The sequence below is a fragment of the Peromyscus californicus genome, unplaced genomic scaffold (genome assembly GCF_007827085.1).
Source record: "Peromyscus californicus insignis strain IS unplaced genomic scaffold, ASM782708v3 Scaffold_8__1_contigs__length_139910024, whole genome shotgun sequence".
Taxonomy (NCBI): domain Eukaryota; kingdom Metazoa; phylum Chordata; class Mammalia; order Rodentia; family Cricetidae; genus Peromyscus; species Peromyscus californicus.
This window is the reverse complement of record NW_026294606.1, coordinates 57,989,843-58,008,058: the sequence shown is the minus strand read 5'-3', so window position 1 is coordinate 58,008,058 and position 18,216 is coordinate 57,989,843. Positions and strand designations below refer to the sequence as shown.

At 42.3% G+C, this 18,216-nt stretch overlaps 1 protein-coding gene across 2 annotated transcripts in view; it reads left to right on the top strand.

Annotated features, from left to right (window-relative positions):
- Nucleotides 1–18,216, top strand: part of Prkcq (protein kinase C theta) — a 136,604-nt gene that overhangs the window by 81,880 nt on the left and 36,508 nt on the right. For both annotated transcript variants that reach the window (XM_052728306.1, XM_052728307.1), the window contains exon 12: nucleotides 2,136–2,309. In XM_052728306.1, the coding sequence (XP_052584266.1) occupies nucleotides 2,136–2,309 (174 nt within the window). The remainder of the gene's footprint in view (nucleotides 1–2,135; nucleotides 2,310–18,216) is intronic.

Below are 18,216 nucleotides of genomic sequence, written 5' to 3'. Positions count from 1 at the left end.
ATGGTGCCGTTTTGCACTGAGATGCTGGGCCCTGCACACTGAGAAGGCAGAAACTCAGCTGATCCATTTCTCTTTCTCAGAGTACTAAGTTCTCAAGAACTTACATTTCATCATTCTTTTGGCTGCTTGTGGAAAACATGGCTTCTAACCAAAATAGTAGTCTGCTATTGTTTTCAATCTGCTTTTAAGCCAATGCTAACAAATTACTTATTTTCTGGAGATATGAACACTATGAGTCTGAGTTCTCATCCAAGCTGCAAGCACTCTACCAAGTCAGCTATCAGAGGCAACTGTGTATCTCTTCTAAAACAAAACAAACAAACAAAGACACACCCCCCCCCCCCAAGGTTTCATGTGATGCAGGCTGATCTTAAACTCAATGTACAGCAGGACAACCATGAACTCCTGATCTTTCTGCTTCCACCTCTCTAATGCTGAGATTACAAGACTGCAGGCCATGCCTGGATTATGCAGTGCTGAGTATCGAACTCAGGGCTTCCTGCACACTAAGCAATCATGTTACCAACTGATCTACATTCCCAGCACTGCATACATAGATTATTTTAACCCTAGATCATTGTGTTTTCAGTTTGGCACCATTGATTTTGACATTTCTTGAAAGTCAATAAAAGAAACAAATGTTACGAGTTTATGTAACTCTTGGGGTTGGGAAACGGCTCAGTCCTTAAGAATACGAGTTGCTATGGGCTGGCCGGTGGAGGTGGGCCCCAGCACTCGGGAGACAGAGCCAGGCAGATCTCTGTGAGTTCGAGGCCAGGCTGGTCTACAGAGCAAGATCCAGGACAGGCATCAAAACTACACAGAGAAACCCTGTCTCAGAAAAAAAAAAAAAAAAAAGAAAGAAAGAAAGGAAGGAAGGGAGGAAGGAAGGAAAGAAAAAGGAAAAGAAAAAAGAATACATGTTGCTCTTACAAAGGACTGGAGTTCAGTTCTTAGCACCTACATCTGGCAGCTCACTGCTGCCTGTAACTAACACCCTCTTCTGGCCTCCTTGGGAACTTGCAACATATGCCCATACTCACAGACACCACACATTAGCATAAATAAAAAGTAACATCTACATTTTAAAATAATAAAGCACCTCTTATAACTCTCATTTAGAAAGCACTTTACTTCGTCATGTCTCATTTGGTGGTCGCCATAGTCCTGTAAATCAGGGAATAAGTAAGCCCCTACCCAACCCCCCTGCCACAAACATGCCTTTTAAAGCTCCAGAACCTGAAGCCCAGGGAGGTCAATGGCTTTGCTCACATGCCCATAGCTATGTAAATGCCAAATCCTCCCAACTGCCAAGAGTCCTCTCCTGCCTCCTTCACAAGTCACAGTGGTTTCAATTCTCCATTATGCCGTCTGGTGTCAACTTATGAGACAGGAAGTCAAATGGGAAAGTAAACTCCGGCGTTAGATCGTCCCCTGAGTAATTTCATGAATTTGATCGAGTTGTACTTGGAACTCAGGGATATTGTTCTTATCTTTATCATTATCGTTAATACCTCTCCTGCAGCGTTCAGAACTGCAAATTGTTCTGAGTTCTGTCATATAGCCCAGGATAGTCTCAAACTCACCATGTAGACAAAGATGACCTCTAACTTCTGATTTCTCTTCCCTTCTTTCACCTCCCAAATGCTAAGATTGAAGGCAAGCCCACCCTATTGGGTCTATGAAGTGCTAAGGATCAAACCCAGGGCTTCATGCATGCTAGGCAAGCCCTCTATCTCCTGAGCTACACCCCATTCCCAAGATTTTCATGCATGAAGAATAACCTTCCTAGCTGAGCAGTGGTGGCACGCACCTCAATCCCAGCACTTGGGAGGCAGAGGCAGGTGGATCTCTGAGTTCAAGGCCAGGCTGGTTTACAGAGCTAGTTCCAGGACAGTCAAGGCCACACAAAGAAACCCTGTCTTGAAAAAACAAACAAACAAACAAGAATAATCTTGCAAATGCATAAAATCTGAAACTCTTAAGTGATGATCTAGAGACACTATCCAGGACAGAAGCCCAAGGCTTTTCTTCTCTCTCAACCAGTGTAGATCTCTCCTAATCGTGCTTTTGCCTCTTCTTTAGTATATAGAACTCCATATTCTAAAACAAAGTGCTGTCTTGCTTCCTTTTAGGTGTTTCTAGCAGAGTTCAAGAGAACCAATCAATTTTTCGCAATAAAAGCCTTAAAGAAGGATGTGGTGTTGATGGATGATGATGTTGAGTGTACCATGGTGGAGAAGAGGGTTCTGTCCTTGGCTTGGGAGCACCCGTTTCTAACACACATGTTCTGCACATTCCAGACCAAGGTATGCTTTTGTTACACTCTAGGGGTCCTAATTGGGTTCCTTTTCTCTGGCAGTTAAAGAATTAAAAGGCATGGAAAGTCCGGAGCTCAACAGGTAGCAGCAGAGAAAGCAGGCAGAATCAGCAGGCAGAAGGCTTTCGCTGGGGCCCAGAAAACACAGGCATGCAGCAGACACACAGAGAAAGACCCTTTGCAAAACAGAGAGAGGACTGGGAAGCCAACAAATCCAGACTCTTCTTAAGGCCTGGAGCTTTTTAAGTTTCCGAAGGGTTTTCCAGCCCCTGATTTAGGGTTAGTCAGTTTGGTGTATAAAAACTGTGATGTAAACATGTCCTGATTCCTTGAACTGTTGAGTCTGTCCATCAGCAGGGAGTCCTGCCGGCAGGGGAAAAGGTACACCAGACCTTTGTTTTAAGCTTCCAGGCTTTTGTCTCAAGTCCAGAAGTTGAGGAAGAAGCTAGCCATCTTGGACATTCACCACCTTCAGTACCTAGCCATGACTCCTCTCCCCACCTACCAGGGAGTCTGTGTGACTCCCCTAGCCCCTCACTTTCTGCTCAGACACACTTTCTCTCCCTTCGGTTTATCCCAAGTGCTGGTCCTCTGGTGGTGCCCACATCTGGAGAAGTGGGATATAGTCTCCACAGTTTTCTTACCTCTCAGTCTGCCCTCCCTAAGCCCATGTCAAAAAGTTTCACCTCTTCTGAGCACCATGGAAGCATGAGTTAGAATTGTAAATGTTGTGGTTGGGAGAGACACTTGCTTCCAGGTCTGTTTGTATGCATATCATTTCTTTTGATTTAATTTGGTATAAGAACCAGGCTCCTACATAGTGGCCCACTCTTTAGTCTACTGTACATGTAGAGGCAGAAAAAAAGGGAAAAGAGAAAAAAAAAAGTATGATCTCTATTACCATCCCTTTAAAGGCCATCAGAAAAGGTGGGTGTTAGTATGAGGTTCATGGGTGAGAGAGGTGAAATAAGATGTTCCTCTGTCCTGATGGACACTGAGCTCTGTCCCCTCCCTCATGCTGATTTTCACAGAAGTTGCCCCCATTCCGGAGGAACTCTGCCCGTCACCTTTTCTCTTATGAACAAAAACTCAATTCTTTTTTCTGACTCCCACCATTGTAGAGAATATGGGAGACTCTCAAAGATTTATAATCCTACCCCCGGATAGATTCTCATTAGTACTCTGAAGTCTATCCTTCTAGATTTTCCCTCACCCCTATGAGTTCCTTCAAATAAGTAACAATTCATTGTAACTACCTACCGATTTATAACATCCATTTTTAACATTTTGTTGTATTCATTTCCTCAAATATGTAAATATTCCTCCATATGTCCAGATTAAATCCAAGACTTACTGAGCATATCCTCTGTCCGGAGCACTGGGGAGCCTACTGACAGATGTAATACAGTTCCTGACCCAGAAACATTTCATCCTTTATAGGACAATACTGATACTGTTACCGAGGAAATTGGGCCTTCCTTTTTGGATTCATAGTATCATTAATAAAAGAAATTTAAAAGGACTCGGAAAGCAGTACAAGGACCAGTTTTATAGTCTTTGGGAGAAAAACAACATGGCAGGCAAGCTGTAAATTTTAGCAGTTGCCTGTAGGAAGGAGATGGAGAAGAAGCAAGGCAGTCATGTGGGAATAAGATACAGTTTATTCTAGAACCAAATCTGAGTGACCCTGGCCTAGGAAACCAAGAGCCAGGTTGATGTCCCCAACAAAGAAACAAATTCTTGAAGCTTATATCGGCAGGACAAAGAAAGTCATAAATCAAGACATTTTTAAAATACATTGATGGAAACCACGGAGAGGTGGTTACAGCAGAATGGGGGTGGACTCTCTCCTGTAGGCCTCACATGCTACCAGACAGCATTCTCTGCCCTGCCGGTGGTGGAGAACATGGTTTTGTGAAGTTAATACATTTGCAAAGGCTTCTATCTGCCTGTCTAGATGTTAGGTGGGATACAGAGGTGGGTAAGCAATGGTTTTAGGGGATAAAGACAGCCCCAAAGACATTTTAATTAGGCTGTCAGTTCAGCAACATACCAAACTCTCCATAGTCACTGATGGTTTTTTTTGTTGTTGTTGTTTGTTTATTAGTAATTCAGCTATGATGGTCAGCAGCAGATGCATGGCAGGAAGGGAATCAGGCTTCAGGGCCTGAGTGAGAAATGCCCAAGGAAAGCGTTAGGCCAGTCTGAAAGAATAAGAGAAGGAAGGAGAAGGAAAATAATGCTTTTCTGAATTAAGACTAAGGAAAGGGAGCAGGCTCAGCAGGAACACAGGCCAGAAGTCCTGCAGGCTGCTGCTTAGGAAGAGGAAAAGGAGATAATTAGCCCTCCCCACTCCCTAACACAGCTTCTGGATGAATCAGACTTCTGGGGTGGTGGGGCTATGGCTACCAGCTAGGTGATGGACAGCAGACGCAGCCAGATTAGCTCTCAAAAAGAAAACAGTATTACGTGATGTTTTGGGTAGTCCAGGGGGTCAGATCTCCACCTAGGGCCAGAGGTAGGGCCTAGATTCCATCCCTTTGATCAGGAAGAAACAGCTTCCCCTTAGCAAACCCTCACAAAACCTGCATGCCTCCACTCACTTGCTAGCACTGCCAGGGAGACAGGAGGTGGGGTCCAAAGTCAGTCATGAGGGGGGTCTGGCCTCAGTGTCTCAAAGCCTGATAATGCCAACCTAGCTAGCCGACAACAGCTCTAAGCTTGTAAATCCATTCAGAACGCAGATCTGATGTGACAGATCAGGAAGACACTAGATATTAGAATTTGAAACTCAGAAAGGACAGGAAGTTGGGCCTGGCAGGTCCAGGGGTGTGGAAAGTTTGAGGGATGATAATAAGGGTCTGCTACAGTGGTTCTCAACCTTCCTATGTTGTGACTTTTTAATACAGTTCTTCATGTTGTGCTGACCCCTGATCATAAAATTAATCGTTGTTACTTCATAACTGTAATTTTGGTACCTTTGTGAATGTAAATATCTAATATGCAGGATATCTAGTATGCAACCCCTGTGAAAGGGTCGTTTGACACACACACACCTGACAGGTTATGAACTTCTGGTCTAAGAGAAAGTAAGTTTGTTTGATGCAGCAAAAAGGAGGGTGAGATTCCTGATAAAGAACGTTAGAAAGTTTCTACTAGAGTCTTCCTGTCTGTCAGGGTGATGTAGGTATGTTCCCTGAAATCACAGCGACAGACTCTGTCCCTCTCTGCCAGGGAGAACCCCAGACTGTGTCTCCCCTGGGAGTGTTGTCCGTGCACTTTTCCTCTTGTATTTTTCCTGAAAAATTGTGTGTGTGTGTGTGTGTGTGTGTGTGTGTGTGTGTGTGTATGTGTGTGATATGCACATGTGTATGACTTATGCACAATTATGTGTATGTGTGTGCAGGTGCACATGCTCATATGTACATGTGGAGGCCAGAGGAGGCTGTTTAGTGTTCTGTTCTTTCGCTCTCTGCCCTCTTTCCTTAGAGCAGGGTCTCTCACTGAACCTGGCACTAGGCTGTTAGCCAGCAAGCTCCAGGAACCCTTCAGTCTCTGCCCACCACCACCCCTCTAGCACTGGCCTGGCTTTTTATAGAAGTGCTGGGGATTTGAACTCAGGTCCTCACGCTTGTGCAACAAGCCTTCTTATCCACTGAGCTATTTTCTCAGCCCCTTGATTTTATTTTTATCTCCAAGAATGTATTTGTAGGAAATGAATGAAATGAAAATTGAGGCCTCCCGTTTTGAAAGGATGGCAGTATACAAACTTTGAGTATTAATATATAATCCAGATTAATTTAGCACCTTTTATCTGCATCTATGTCTATGTATCAAGTACCCTGTGGGGATGCATATATATTTCCATGTGTGACTGTTTGCCTGTTTCATGAGGACACCACTCAGAATCTCACTTTGTCTATCAGAGCCACGAGACAATACTTTTCAGTCTCCATGCAGTTTTGATACTTTAACAAGACCAGAGAAAAGTGAAGGCACCAGCATTGCCCTTGCCATGGGGAAAAAAAAACAAAACGATGGAGGAAAAGATGGCCAAGAATTTGCACATCAAATGTAAATGTGGCTGGTTCACTTGGACGTTAAGGACTTGAGTCCATTTAGAAAAAGATAAAAGGAAAGAAGAAAAGCTGTCTTAACACTGGATGTCCCAGAACCCTGAGCTTTTGAGATGTCCTGATTTATTATTCAGATCTTGCCCTGTCAAAGGAACTGACTAAGTGCCCATGTAAAGGAGAAGCAACAGATCCGTGTCACCCTTTGGGAGCATGGCGGGAAGGGCCTATCCTCAGACCCAGGCATCAGCCTTACACCTGCAGGTCTCATCTCCTGACCCATCTCCCCAGCCCAGGGTCCTTGGGTTTAACATACCATTAATGCAGGCACGGTAGTACACCCCTGTAATCTCAGCACTCAGGAGGCTGAAGCAGGAGGACCACCAAGTTTAAAGCCAACCTGGGCTATAGCATGAGTTCAAGATCAGCCTGGGCAACTTTGTGAGACCTTGTCACAGCGTAAAAAATAAGAGAAGGGCCGCCTGACAGTGTGGCTTGTTGGTAGAGGTTGCCAGGTTCCTGGGAAATAGCCCAGAATCAAGTATGGAAAGAAAACCCATAATTCATTGCATTTCCCATCATGTCAAATCATGGGCAGGCATATATCCTGACATACGTATTTCCTGCCTACATACCTCCCCGCCTTATGAGATCAAGCACATCAGTGCAGATAGGTCAAACAAACTTGTTTAATGGAGTGAAAACGTGTAACTTGTTATTTCTCATAAACAGTATCCTCCAGCATTTCAGGAACTATAAACAGTATCCTTTAGTATTTTAAAAACTATCTGTCCTTGGGCAAGAGGCTTGCAGATCAGAGGCATTTTTGTTTCATGGATCTCTAAGACATAGTTATTAAAACCTAAAATATGACTTTGGCTCTCACACCACCTCCAAAGAGGGCTCCTGTTGAACATCAGAGCCGTTGACAGGTGTTGAGGTTGTTCAGCTGTTATTTATCAGGCACATGTGGACCAGATCATTAAAGATTTTTTAATGTCAGGCTAGGGAGATGGCTCAGTACATTACATGCTTACCACACAAGCCTGTAAAAAGTCAGGTGCAAAATGTGCGTTTATCATCTCAGCCCTGGGGAGGTGGAAACAGGGAGGTCCCCAGGGCGTCCTGGCCAGCCAACATTGCCAAATAAAGTTAAAGACCAGTGAGAGCTGTCTCAAAAGAACAAGAAGGGCGGTGTCCTGAGGAGCCACACCCAAAGTTGACCTCTGACCTCCACCCCCACGCACCTGCGCTTGCTCTCTGTCTCTGTCTGTCTCTGTCTGTCTCTCTCCCACATGTGTGCACACACACACTTTTATGAGTGTTTAGGTGGATAAAAATATGGTAAGAAAGAAAGGGAGGCTTCTGTGAAAAGGACAAGAGCTGTGGACTTGGATTATGAAGTTTAGTCTCAGCTCTGACGTTCTCTCGCCTCTTTGCTCAGGATAAAAAAGGAAACATCAGTGTGCAGAGGGGCAGCAGGGTAGGAACAGGTACCCTACAGGAAAGCTGAGGCCAGGGAGGCACAAAGCATTCTGTTGAATCCAAACCTGAATGTAGCTTGAGTTTTCCTGCCTGGCCCACAGTCAGGACAAATCTCTCTCACCTGCCAGTCCCACAGCCGCTCAGACCCGACCAAGTAAACACAGAAACTTATATTGCTTACAAACTGTATGGCCGTGGCAGGCTTCTTGCTAACTGTTCTTACAGATTAAATTAATCCATTTCCATTAATCCTTGCCACGTGGCTCGTGGCTTACTGGCATCTTCACATGCTGTTTGTCATCGAGGCGTCTGGCAGTGTCTCTCTGACTCAGCCTTCCACTTCCCAGCTTTATTCTCCTCCTTGTCCCGCCTACACTTCCTGCCTAGCCAATGGCCAATCAGTGTTTTATTTATTGACCCATCAGCAACACATTTGCCATACAGAACATCCCACAGCACATGAACCTGGAGGAAGCTCAAAAGAATCTTCCAGATTAATCAAGATGACTTTATACTCCCTTCAATCTCTGACATTAGCCATTGGCTCCACAGAACAATAGTGTGACGAGGGTTGTGACTGTCATAGATAAAGAACAGCTTTTATATATCTGATTTACTTTTTATTTACATTTCTGTATTGTTTCTTCATATTTGTATTTTCTATGCCTCATACAGAAGTCCACAAGGCTTACAATTGCACAATCCCTTCTCAGTATGCTCCTTAATGTGTGCAAACCTGTGTGACACTGGATTTTAATCCTGCGTGGAGCTGGGTGGGTTAATGTAAAAGCACTTGCCCGGCACACACAAGGCTCTGGTTCCATCTACAGCAGAGAGGGGAAATAAAAAGAAAGGGGGACAGGAAGGAAGACTAGAAGGAGGAAGGGGTGGAGAAAAGGAGAAAGGAAGAAGGAAGGGAGGGATGGAGAGTGAGGAAAGGAAGGGAGGAAATACAATATCTACTTTCCTTTATTAATTTTTACAATGTACAAGACTGTGCCTAGAGAGATGGCTCAGCGGCTAAGAACACTGGGTGCTCTTCCAGAGGCCTGGGGTTCGAGTCCCAGCACCCACATGACACTCACAACCATGGCAACTCCAGTTCCAGGGTATCCATCCCCCTCCTGTGGCCTCTGCTAGTAACTGTACACACAGTACACAGACATGCATGCAGGCAAAACACCAATACACATACAATTTATTTTTATAAATTAATCTTTAAAAAAAGATGAGAAAATATATAAGAAAAACCATCTACAAGAAAAATTGCCATGAATCTTTCAGCTGAATTCACTCACAAATGAATTAAGAATAATTGAAAATGTTACACAGAAAACTTTGAAACCCACAAGTGACTTAAAAACAACTGGAATAAATTAAATATGAACTTTGAGACTCTGTTTCACAAATTTCCTTCAAAAGTCCCTGTTATATTAAATCACAGATGCTTCTCGGGAACCACTATTTGTGAGTTCTGTGTTTTTCCTCAAAAAAACGCAAAACTCAGCACTGTCTGGGACTAAACTACAAAGCTTTGCCTATTTTTACTTTTCTTTTCTTTAATTAGTAAGAAACAGGGGAGAAAGATCTACCTAGTTTGGAAGAATAATATTCTGCTTCCTCGGTTTTCACTTTTAAATTGAAAATCTTGTTTAAGTTTTATTTCACTTTCTTTACTTGGGGCACATTGATGCCAGAATGAGCATGTGAAGGTCAGGGGTCAACTTTCAGAGTCAGTTCTTGCCTTTCCCTTGTTGAGGTAGGGTCTCTCCTTCACGTCTGTCATTGGCACACTCCTGCGACCTCCCAGGAATTCTCCTGTCTCTGCCTCCCATCTCACCAGGATCTCGGTGATTTCAGGTCACTGCATCTGGCTTTTTTCTGTGAGTTCTGAACTTTCACTCAGTTCTAAGGCTTATACAAGGAATGCTTTCCCTGCTGAGCTACCCCCAGACCCAAGTTCCTTGAGTTTAACATGATTAAATGTGGGCATGGCACCATACCCCTTTAAATCTCAGCACCTAGGAAGCTGAAGCAGGAGGATCACCAAGTTCAAAGCCAATCTGGTTTAGAGAATGAGTTCAAGGCCAGCCTGTGCAAGTTTGTGAGACCCTGTCTCAAAATAAAAATAAGAAAAGGGCTGACAGTGTGGCTTAGTGGTAGAGTGACTGACTGGCATGGATGAGTCCCAAGGTTCCATACTGAGTGCCACAGATAATAATAATGATAACAACAATGAGCTAGGCAATCCAAGTTTCCCTGTTCCATCTCCCATAAAACCATTTCAAACAGGTTGATGTAGCTCCAAAACTAGTTTGAAAAGATGCACCTAATACAATGAGGTCTTTGTTTGCTTTGATTTTTTTAAATTATTTTTTATTAGACATTAAAATGAATTATGATCTGCCTTCATTTGAGTCTACTATAAATTAAGGTAACATTAGTTAATGAAAGGCCCATCAATATTCAAATCTGCAATTGTAATTTAAGAAGTATTAACAGGGCTGGAGAGATGGCTCTGTGGTTAGGAGCACTGGCTGCTTTTCCAGTAGACACAGGTTCAAATCCCAGCACTTACATGGAGGCTGTTTGTAACTCCAGTTCCAATTGATCTGATGCCCTCTTCTGGCCCCCCAGAGGCACTGCACTCATGTGGTGCACATAGTTGCAGGCAACTAATCTATACACATTTATAAAAAGAAGGGTTAACAACCACAGACCTCAAAGAGGCTTTTAATTCTATAAGCACAGCTCTGGGTCCTTCCTAGGGGTGCATTTGAATGACAGCTACTGTGAGTGTTAGAGGTCTCCATGAAGACATGTCATCCCCACTATCACTTGATGAATGCTGGTGTTCAAAACTATACACTCACCTCTGGTCTGAGCTACTTCAACACTGTCAGCATAATTCCTTTGACATTTCTCTTTCATCAGAAATAATAATAAGAGTAAAATGAAAAAAAGCTTGCGTTTTGATTTCTATTTTGGACACACAGAGCTGTGCTTCAGGTTGCAGCTTCAAGGCAGGGGACACAATCTTTTGAAATGGATTCTAACATGGCTTGGTAACCTTGCTTTTCCTCCTTGCCTCCAAATGCACAAAGCTGAAAAAGAGAACACTGTAGAGATGTTTGAATCTTTTGTGAGGAAAAAGATCACTATTGGAAGTAAGAGGAAAACCTTTTTTTTTTTTTCCAAAGCATGTCATCCTGGTGTGTACATGATTTAAAGCAAACTCGAACCTCATGGGGTGTTAAATCTCTAGCTACTTAAGCTTCCTCATCTGAAGTTGTGGAGAACGCTTTGATCTAGACACCTTCTGGTTGAGTTGGGAGCCATGGCGATGATCAGTTTTAGTGCAAAAAAAAATAATAAAAGATCATATGTAAACTATATCCTGGAAGAGACTTGTCCCTGCACTGGGTCAGAATGGATGTTGACCACTGCCTGGTTGAGCCTGACCAATGAACCACTTTCCCCTAAGTGCTAGGATAGATTATTTCAGAAATGGTGACTCACTTGGATGTTCAACAGCCCCCAACCACCCCCATGCCTGATGTCACAAAACTGTGATTCAGAAGGTGGATTCGTGGTCAAATTTATCAAATGTGGTAGCTTTAAAGTTAATTTATGGTAAACTATGCTTGGAAAGTTTGCTTAGAGTCTTTTGTCCAGTGTCACAGAGGATAATGGGGGAAATTAATGAACAGATATGCAGAAATTCTTTGGCATGTAAAAAAGCAAAAGCCAGTGCACTAGAAATGCCATAAGCTTCCAGCACACTCTAAACCCACAGGTATTTCTCATCTTCATGTAACTGTCTTATTTCTTCAGAGCTCAGTGCATACAACAATAATAAAAATTAATATGCATGTTCTACAGGCCAGGCCAGGCCTAGGAATTCTCTGTGGATTATTTCTTTGTTACTTATATAGTTTGGTTTGATTTGGTTTTGTTTTTTAGATAGGGTCTTAGTAGCCCAGGCTCTGGTCTCAATCTTGATCTTGGTATTGGCCTACGGCCCTCTGGTCCTCCTGCCTCCACCTTGCCAGCTCTTAGATTCCCATGCCTGGTTTACATGATGCTAGAGGTGGAATCCAGGACTTGTGCATACTGTGCAAGCATTCTACCAACTGAACCACATCCAAGCCTGTTTCATTTGGGTTAGATGGGTATAGTAGCTTTCCTGTTTTCTGAGTGGAATTCCCAACTCAGTCCACTGACTGTCACAGGCTACATACCAATGAATACACGTCTTCTGTTCTCTAGTATCCATCTTTTTCTTACATAATCTTGAAATTAGAACATTATCACACATGTTTAACTTATGATACTCTGAAAAGAATAAGATCTACTTATATCTTATATTAGTAGGTACTTTGGTCCTGATTTCTTTTCTTCTTCAGATACTGAAAAACTTATACATAAATTTTGTTATATTATTCTTCGAAAATTTCATGCATCTCAATGCACCTCTCCTACCTCCAGCTCTCCCCAGGACTCCCCATCACCTCTCCCTCCCAATTTCATGTCCTCCTTCTATAACTTTTAATTATCAAAGAGTAAATAAAAATTTATAAAAAGACAAAAACAAAAAAAAAATTAGGTGAGCTTCCTAGCCTTTGAAGAAAAATGATACCTGGGAAGAAATAACTATAATTATTCTTTGCTTTTTGTTCCCACCCTGCTTATCTGGTGAAAGGGTTGGTGTTCTCGATGTAGTTTTGTGACATTTGTCAAGTTCCCGTGCATTTTCAAAGTCAATTGTTCCTGCTTTGATAAAACCACTAGCTAATTCCTTTGATGCTGTGAAATTCTCATTTATCCCCAACATTTGACACTGTTCCTCTGGCTGCGTTTTCCCTTCTCTGTTTCCTTAGAAAATGTGAACATTGCAGGGAGAGCATGCTCTCTCTCCAAGCCAGAGCGCATCAAACGGCTCCTGAGTCTGCTTCTGCATTCTCCCTTTGGCTAATGCTAGAAAGTTCCCAGAGTGCCCTCTGCCTCCTCTAAGAATGAGTCTGTATTTTAAATACTGACATTTTCTCACAGTTCCAGGCCCTGTACCTTCTCTAAGTACTGCCTATCAAAACAACATGGTCCTATGATATTTATGCAATTGATTTTGTTAGATTAATCGCTTCGATTGCTCTTTAATTGTCTCTCCTTTGTACTGGAAATAGATTTGCATTTAATGATGTTTATCCTTTGAGAAATTTTAGGTTCTTTTCTTTTTTAGAAGAACGGTTACGTTTGTCTTACTTTAATTTAAAACAATTTTTAAGCATTTTTAAACCCAGAATTTTATGTGTGTGATAGTATCCTGTAGCCCAGGCTGGTCTTAAACAATCTGTGTAACTTAGCCTGACTTTGAACTTCTGATTCTCCTGCCTTCATCTTCAAAGTGCTGTGATTTTAAGTGTCTGTCAGCACACATCTGGGTTATTCCTTACTTGTCTTGAACCCAGGGCTTTATGCACAGGAGGCAAATACTCAACCTCATTCCCCAATCCTGATTCACAAATATGATTTTTTACATCCAATAGACCACCCTACCATTCTGTCTGGCCATAATTTCTTTTGAGCATCTTCAATGTAATAAGATCATTGACTTAGATGAGTTTCAGGCTTAGGATCTTACTGTTTCCCTGTCAGCTCTAGAAATGGCAACAGTTACATGAATTTATCAATGAATCACCTTCAGGCTAAACCTTCTTCATTGACATTGACACTGATTGGTATGTAAGGCCTTGAAGTCATGGCAGCCCTCTTTCCTTAGCCTACTGAGTGCTGAGATTAAGTGTGTGCCACACCCAATATTTTTGTAATTTCACATCAGTGATAATTTAATAACTATAAATAGTCAACAAAAGGGACATTTTTCACATCAAACCCCTGTTTCAAACAACTCACCTTTTGTGTTAAAATCCAGCCTGCTTCTGCAACATTTGTTCTCAATGTGTGAGGATTATCGTTAATAACTATAGTTATAAATATGAAAACATCTGACATTTATAGAGCGCTTACTATGTGTCACTCCGTGTTCTGGGTACATTATGTGTTTGAGCTCATCTACTCTTCATGGCAGTCTAGGAAGCAGACATTATTAACGTCCATGTTTTATAGACAAAGGAATGGAGGCCCCAGAGGAATAAGGCCCCACTGAAGGTCAGCTCGCTGTGAAGCAAGGGAGCCAGGATGTTGCTGTACTGCCTCTCCTCAGAGACTAAACACACCAAGGAAACGGCTTTAAAATTCATGAAATGGAGTTTTAGTTGCACTTTGATTGCAAAGGAAAATAATTGGTTAGTTAATGCAAGAAGACCCCACGGAACAATTAAGCCAGTAAATATAACTGAGCCCAAGTCCCTGTTGCAAGGTACCGACATCTTGAAATTCAGGCCAGTTATTTCTGACTCACACTAATGAATCTACAAAGATAGTGGATTTTACTAATTAAAGTTTACAGTAGAAATATAAACAGGCCAGCATAAGTGAGCTTGCTAGTTTGTAGAGAGTCATTTATCTCTTTTCCATCTCTGCCTCCCTTGAATATACACATTCATGCATGCACATACACACACACACACACACACACACACACACACACACACACACACACACACTGTACCTTTATATATCAAATTGTACAAAGGGTTTTCTGTTAGGTCTTTTTTTTGGGGGGGGGGTTGGTTTTTCGAGACAGGGTTTCTCTGTGTAGCTTTGTGCCTTTCCTGGGACTCACTTGGTAGCCCAGACTGGCCTCGAACTCACAGAGATCCGCCTGGCTCTGCCTCCCGAGTGCTGGGATTAAAGGCGTGCGCCACCACCGCCCTGCTCTGTTAGGTCTTTTATGGCATGTATTTATGAAAAGGAAATAATCCTTTTTTTCCTAGAACATCTCAATTTGTAGTTGGAAAAATTAAAACTGAAGGGAAGAGCCTGGTGAGGTGACAGCCCTGTAATTCCCACATTGGAGAAGCCATGGCAAGAAGACAGTGAGTAGGAAATCAGCCTAGACCACACAGCAAGACCTGTTTCAAAGAGAGGATGCATGAATTCAGAATTGCTCCACTTTCCTACAACACCTGAATATTGATTTATCAATCCCAATACAGGCTTTAGAACACAGCAGAAATTTTAGAGTGACCTCCAAAGACAGCATGGAGTGTGTTAAAGTGGGATCAAAGCCCCACCCTGCCACCTCATCCCACTAAACATCAGGTCCCCCTCCAGCGTGTGTTTGAGCAGTCCGTGATCTATAGTGAAACACACGAAGCTCCTCTCTTTTCTCACCGCAGAGGTGCCAGTGTGGAAAAGGCAGTTCTCTCTTGTGAGTCTCACCTTAAACCTTTCTCTGCACGATGACCTGAGTCCCCTTAGTGAGTAGACCTAGCTAAGCCTTGACTGTGATGGCCCACAGCTGAGGGGAATCTCCAGCTCTTCTAACGCCAGTGGGGCCTCACTGTACTGACAATGTAATTTTAAAAAAGGATAAAACAGAGTAACGAAAAAGAGTGCAAGTCACAAAAGAGGATACTAAGGACATGAGTTAAAATTAGTCCAGAAGAGAAGTTTGCCTTGCCTGAGGACCAGAGTTCAACCTCGAGAACCCACTTTTTAAAAAAGCCAGCGTGGTAGCACATATTTGTAATCCCCCCTCTGAGGAGACAGAGAAAGAAGGAAAGCTACTGAAATTATTAAAACTTTTTATATAAAAAATTACTTTTTCAGTTCTTCTATTTGTAAGATATTTTAAAAATGGATATTTTAAAAATCTATATTCTCATATAGATTTTTAACCCCTTTTCTTCATCATTACCTAAAAAAAGCATTTTCACAGCTAAATTTTATATGGATATAACAAAGAAAATGAACACAAAGAAATTTATATGTTAGAGCCGCCCCCATAAGTGATAGCATATGTTTCCTCCAGTTAAGGGATGAAAACTATTTTGTAGAAGCTGTGGATAATATGATCCTTTGCACACAGATACATATAATTCTTGGCAAAGCCACTAGACTATTTTTAATTTTTAAGAGTACTCAAAGTGTGTACTTAAATAATTTTGTAAGAATATAATAAATATATGTGTGTGTAGAATGGAGGTCAAAAGACAAGAGTGTTGGCCTCCATGGTCATGGCTGCATATTCCAGGTTACCTGGCCTGTGAACTTCTAGGAGTTCCCCCGTCTCCTTGGAGATCATGTAGGTGCCGCATCTGATTTTATCTGCATTCTGGGGATCCAAACTCAGGTCCTCGTGCTTCTGCATGCATCTCCCCAGCCCATAGACACATTTTTTTTCTTTTAGGGAAAAGAACAATTTTATTAACCCAGCAAATCTTTATAATATTATCTTTTATTAATGAATTTATTTATTTATTTATTTTACATCCTGGCCGCAGCTTCCCCTCCCTCCTCTCCTCTCAGTCCCTCTCCTCCAGCCCACCCTAATCCACTCTCCCTCTGTTTCTGTTTAGGAAAGGACAGGTCTCTGTGAGTGTTAGTAAAACATGGCATATCAAGTTGCAGTAAGGCTAAGCACCTTCCCATGTATTAAGTGGGCATAATGACCCAGTGTGAGGAATAGGGTCCCAAAAGCCAGTAAAAGAGAGTTGGAAACTTGCAGAGTGCCTAGGTCAGTCCCATGCAGGCTCCCTGGTTGTCAGTTCAGTCTCTGTGAGCCCCTATGAGCCCAGGTTAGTTGATTCTGTGAGTTTTCTTGTGGTGTCCTTCACCCCTCTGGCTCCTACAATCCTTCCTCCCCCTCTTCTGTAGGGTTCCCTGAACTTCACCCAATGTTTAGCTGTGGGTCTGCATCGTTTCCATCAGTTGTTGGATGATGCCTCTCTGATGACAATAGGGCTAGGCACCAATCTGGCCACAGGAGATGGCCAGTTCAGGCTATGTATCCAATATTGACAGTATTAGCTTGTAGATTCCTGGGAGATTCCCTTGCACTGGGTTTTTGCCTGACCCGGAAATGCTCCCCTTCCCAATAGTCTCTTTCAGTATTATCCCCCTCCGTCCCACTCCCAGCCTGATTGTTCATGTTCCCAGCCACACCCTCACTCTGTCCACTTACAAAATCTCTTCTACTTCCCCTTCCCAGGGAGATCTGGGCTTCCCCCCTTGAACCATCCTTGTTACCTAGTCTCTCTGGATCTGTGAATTATAGCATAGTTATCCTTTATTTTACAGTTAATATCCACTTATGAGTGAGTACATACCATGATTGTCTTTCTGAGTCTGGGTTACCTCACTCAGGATGATTTTTGTAGTTCCATCCATTTGTCTTCAAATTTCCTGGTGTCCTTGTTTTTAACAGCTGAGTAATACTCCATTGTGTAAATATGCCACATTTTCTTTATTCGTTCCTCAGTTAAGAGACATCTAGGTTGTTTCCAGTTTCTAGCTATTACAAATAATGCTGCTATGAATGTAGCTGAGCAAGTGTCCTTGTGGTAGGATTGAGCATCCTTTGGGTATATACCCAAGAGTGGTATGGTTGAGTCTTTTGGTAGATTGATTCCCAGTTTTCTGGGAAACCACCACACTGACATCCAAAGTGACTGTACAAGTTTGCATTCCCATCAGCAATGGAGGAGTGTTCCCCTTGCTCCACATCCTCTCCAACATGAGCTATCACTTGTGTTTTTTTATCTTAGCCATTCTGACAGGTGTAAGATGGAATCTTAGAGTTGTTTTCATTTGCATTTCCCCAATGGCTAAGGATGTTGAACATCTCCTTGAGTGTTTCTTGGCCATTTGAGATTCTTCTGTTGAGAATTCTCTGTTTAGATTTGTACCCCATTTTTAAATTGGATTATTTGGTTTGTTGATATCTAGTTTCTTGAGTTCTTTATATATTTTGGAGATTAGCCCTTTGTCAGATGTGGGGTTGGTGAAGATCTTTTCCCATTTTGTAGGCTGCTGTTTTGTCCTGTTGGCAGTGTACTTTGCCTTACAGAACTTTTCAGTGTCATGAGGTCCCATTTATTAATTGTTGATCTTAAGGCCTGTGCTATGCATGCTCTGTTCAGTAAGTTGTCTCCTGTGCCAATGCATTTGAGATTATTTCCTACGTTCCCTTCCATCAGATTCAGTGTATATGGATATATCTTGAGGTCTTTGATCCACTTGGACTTGAGTCTTGTGCAGAGCGATAGATATGGATCTATTTGTATTTTTCTACATGCAGACATCCAGTTAGACCAGCACCATTTGTTAAAGATGCTTTCTTTTTTTCATTGTATAATTGTAGATGTATCCAACCTTCTTATTAAATAAGAAACACAGAAGCCAATGCAAAGAAGAAAGCCAAGAGGTCAGAGC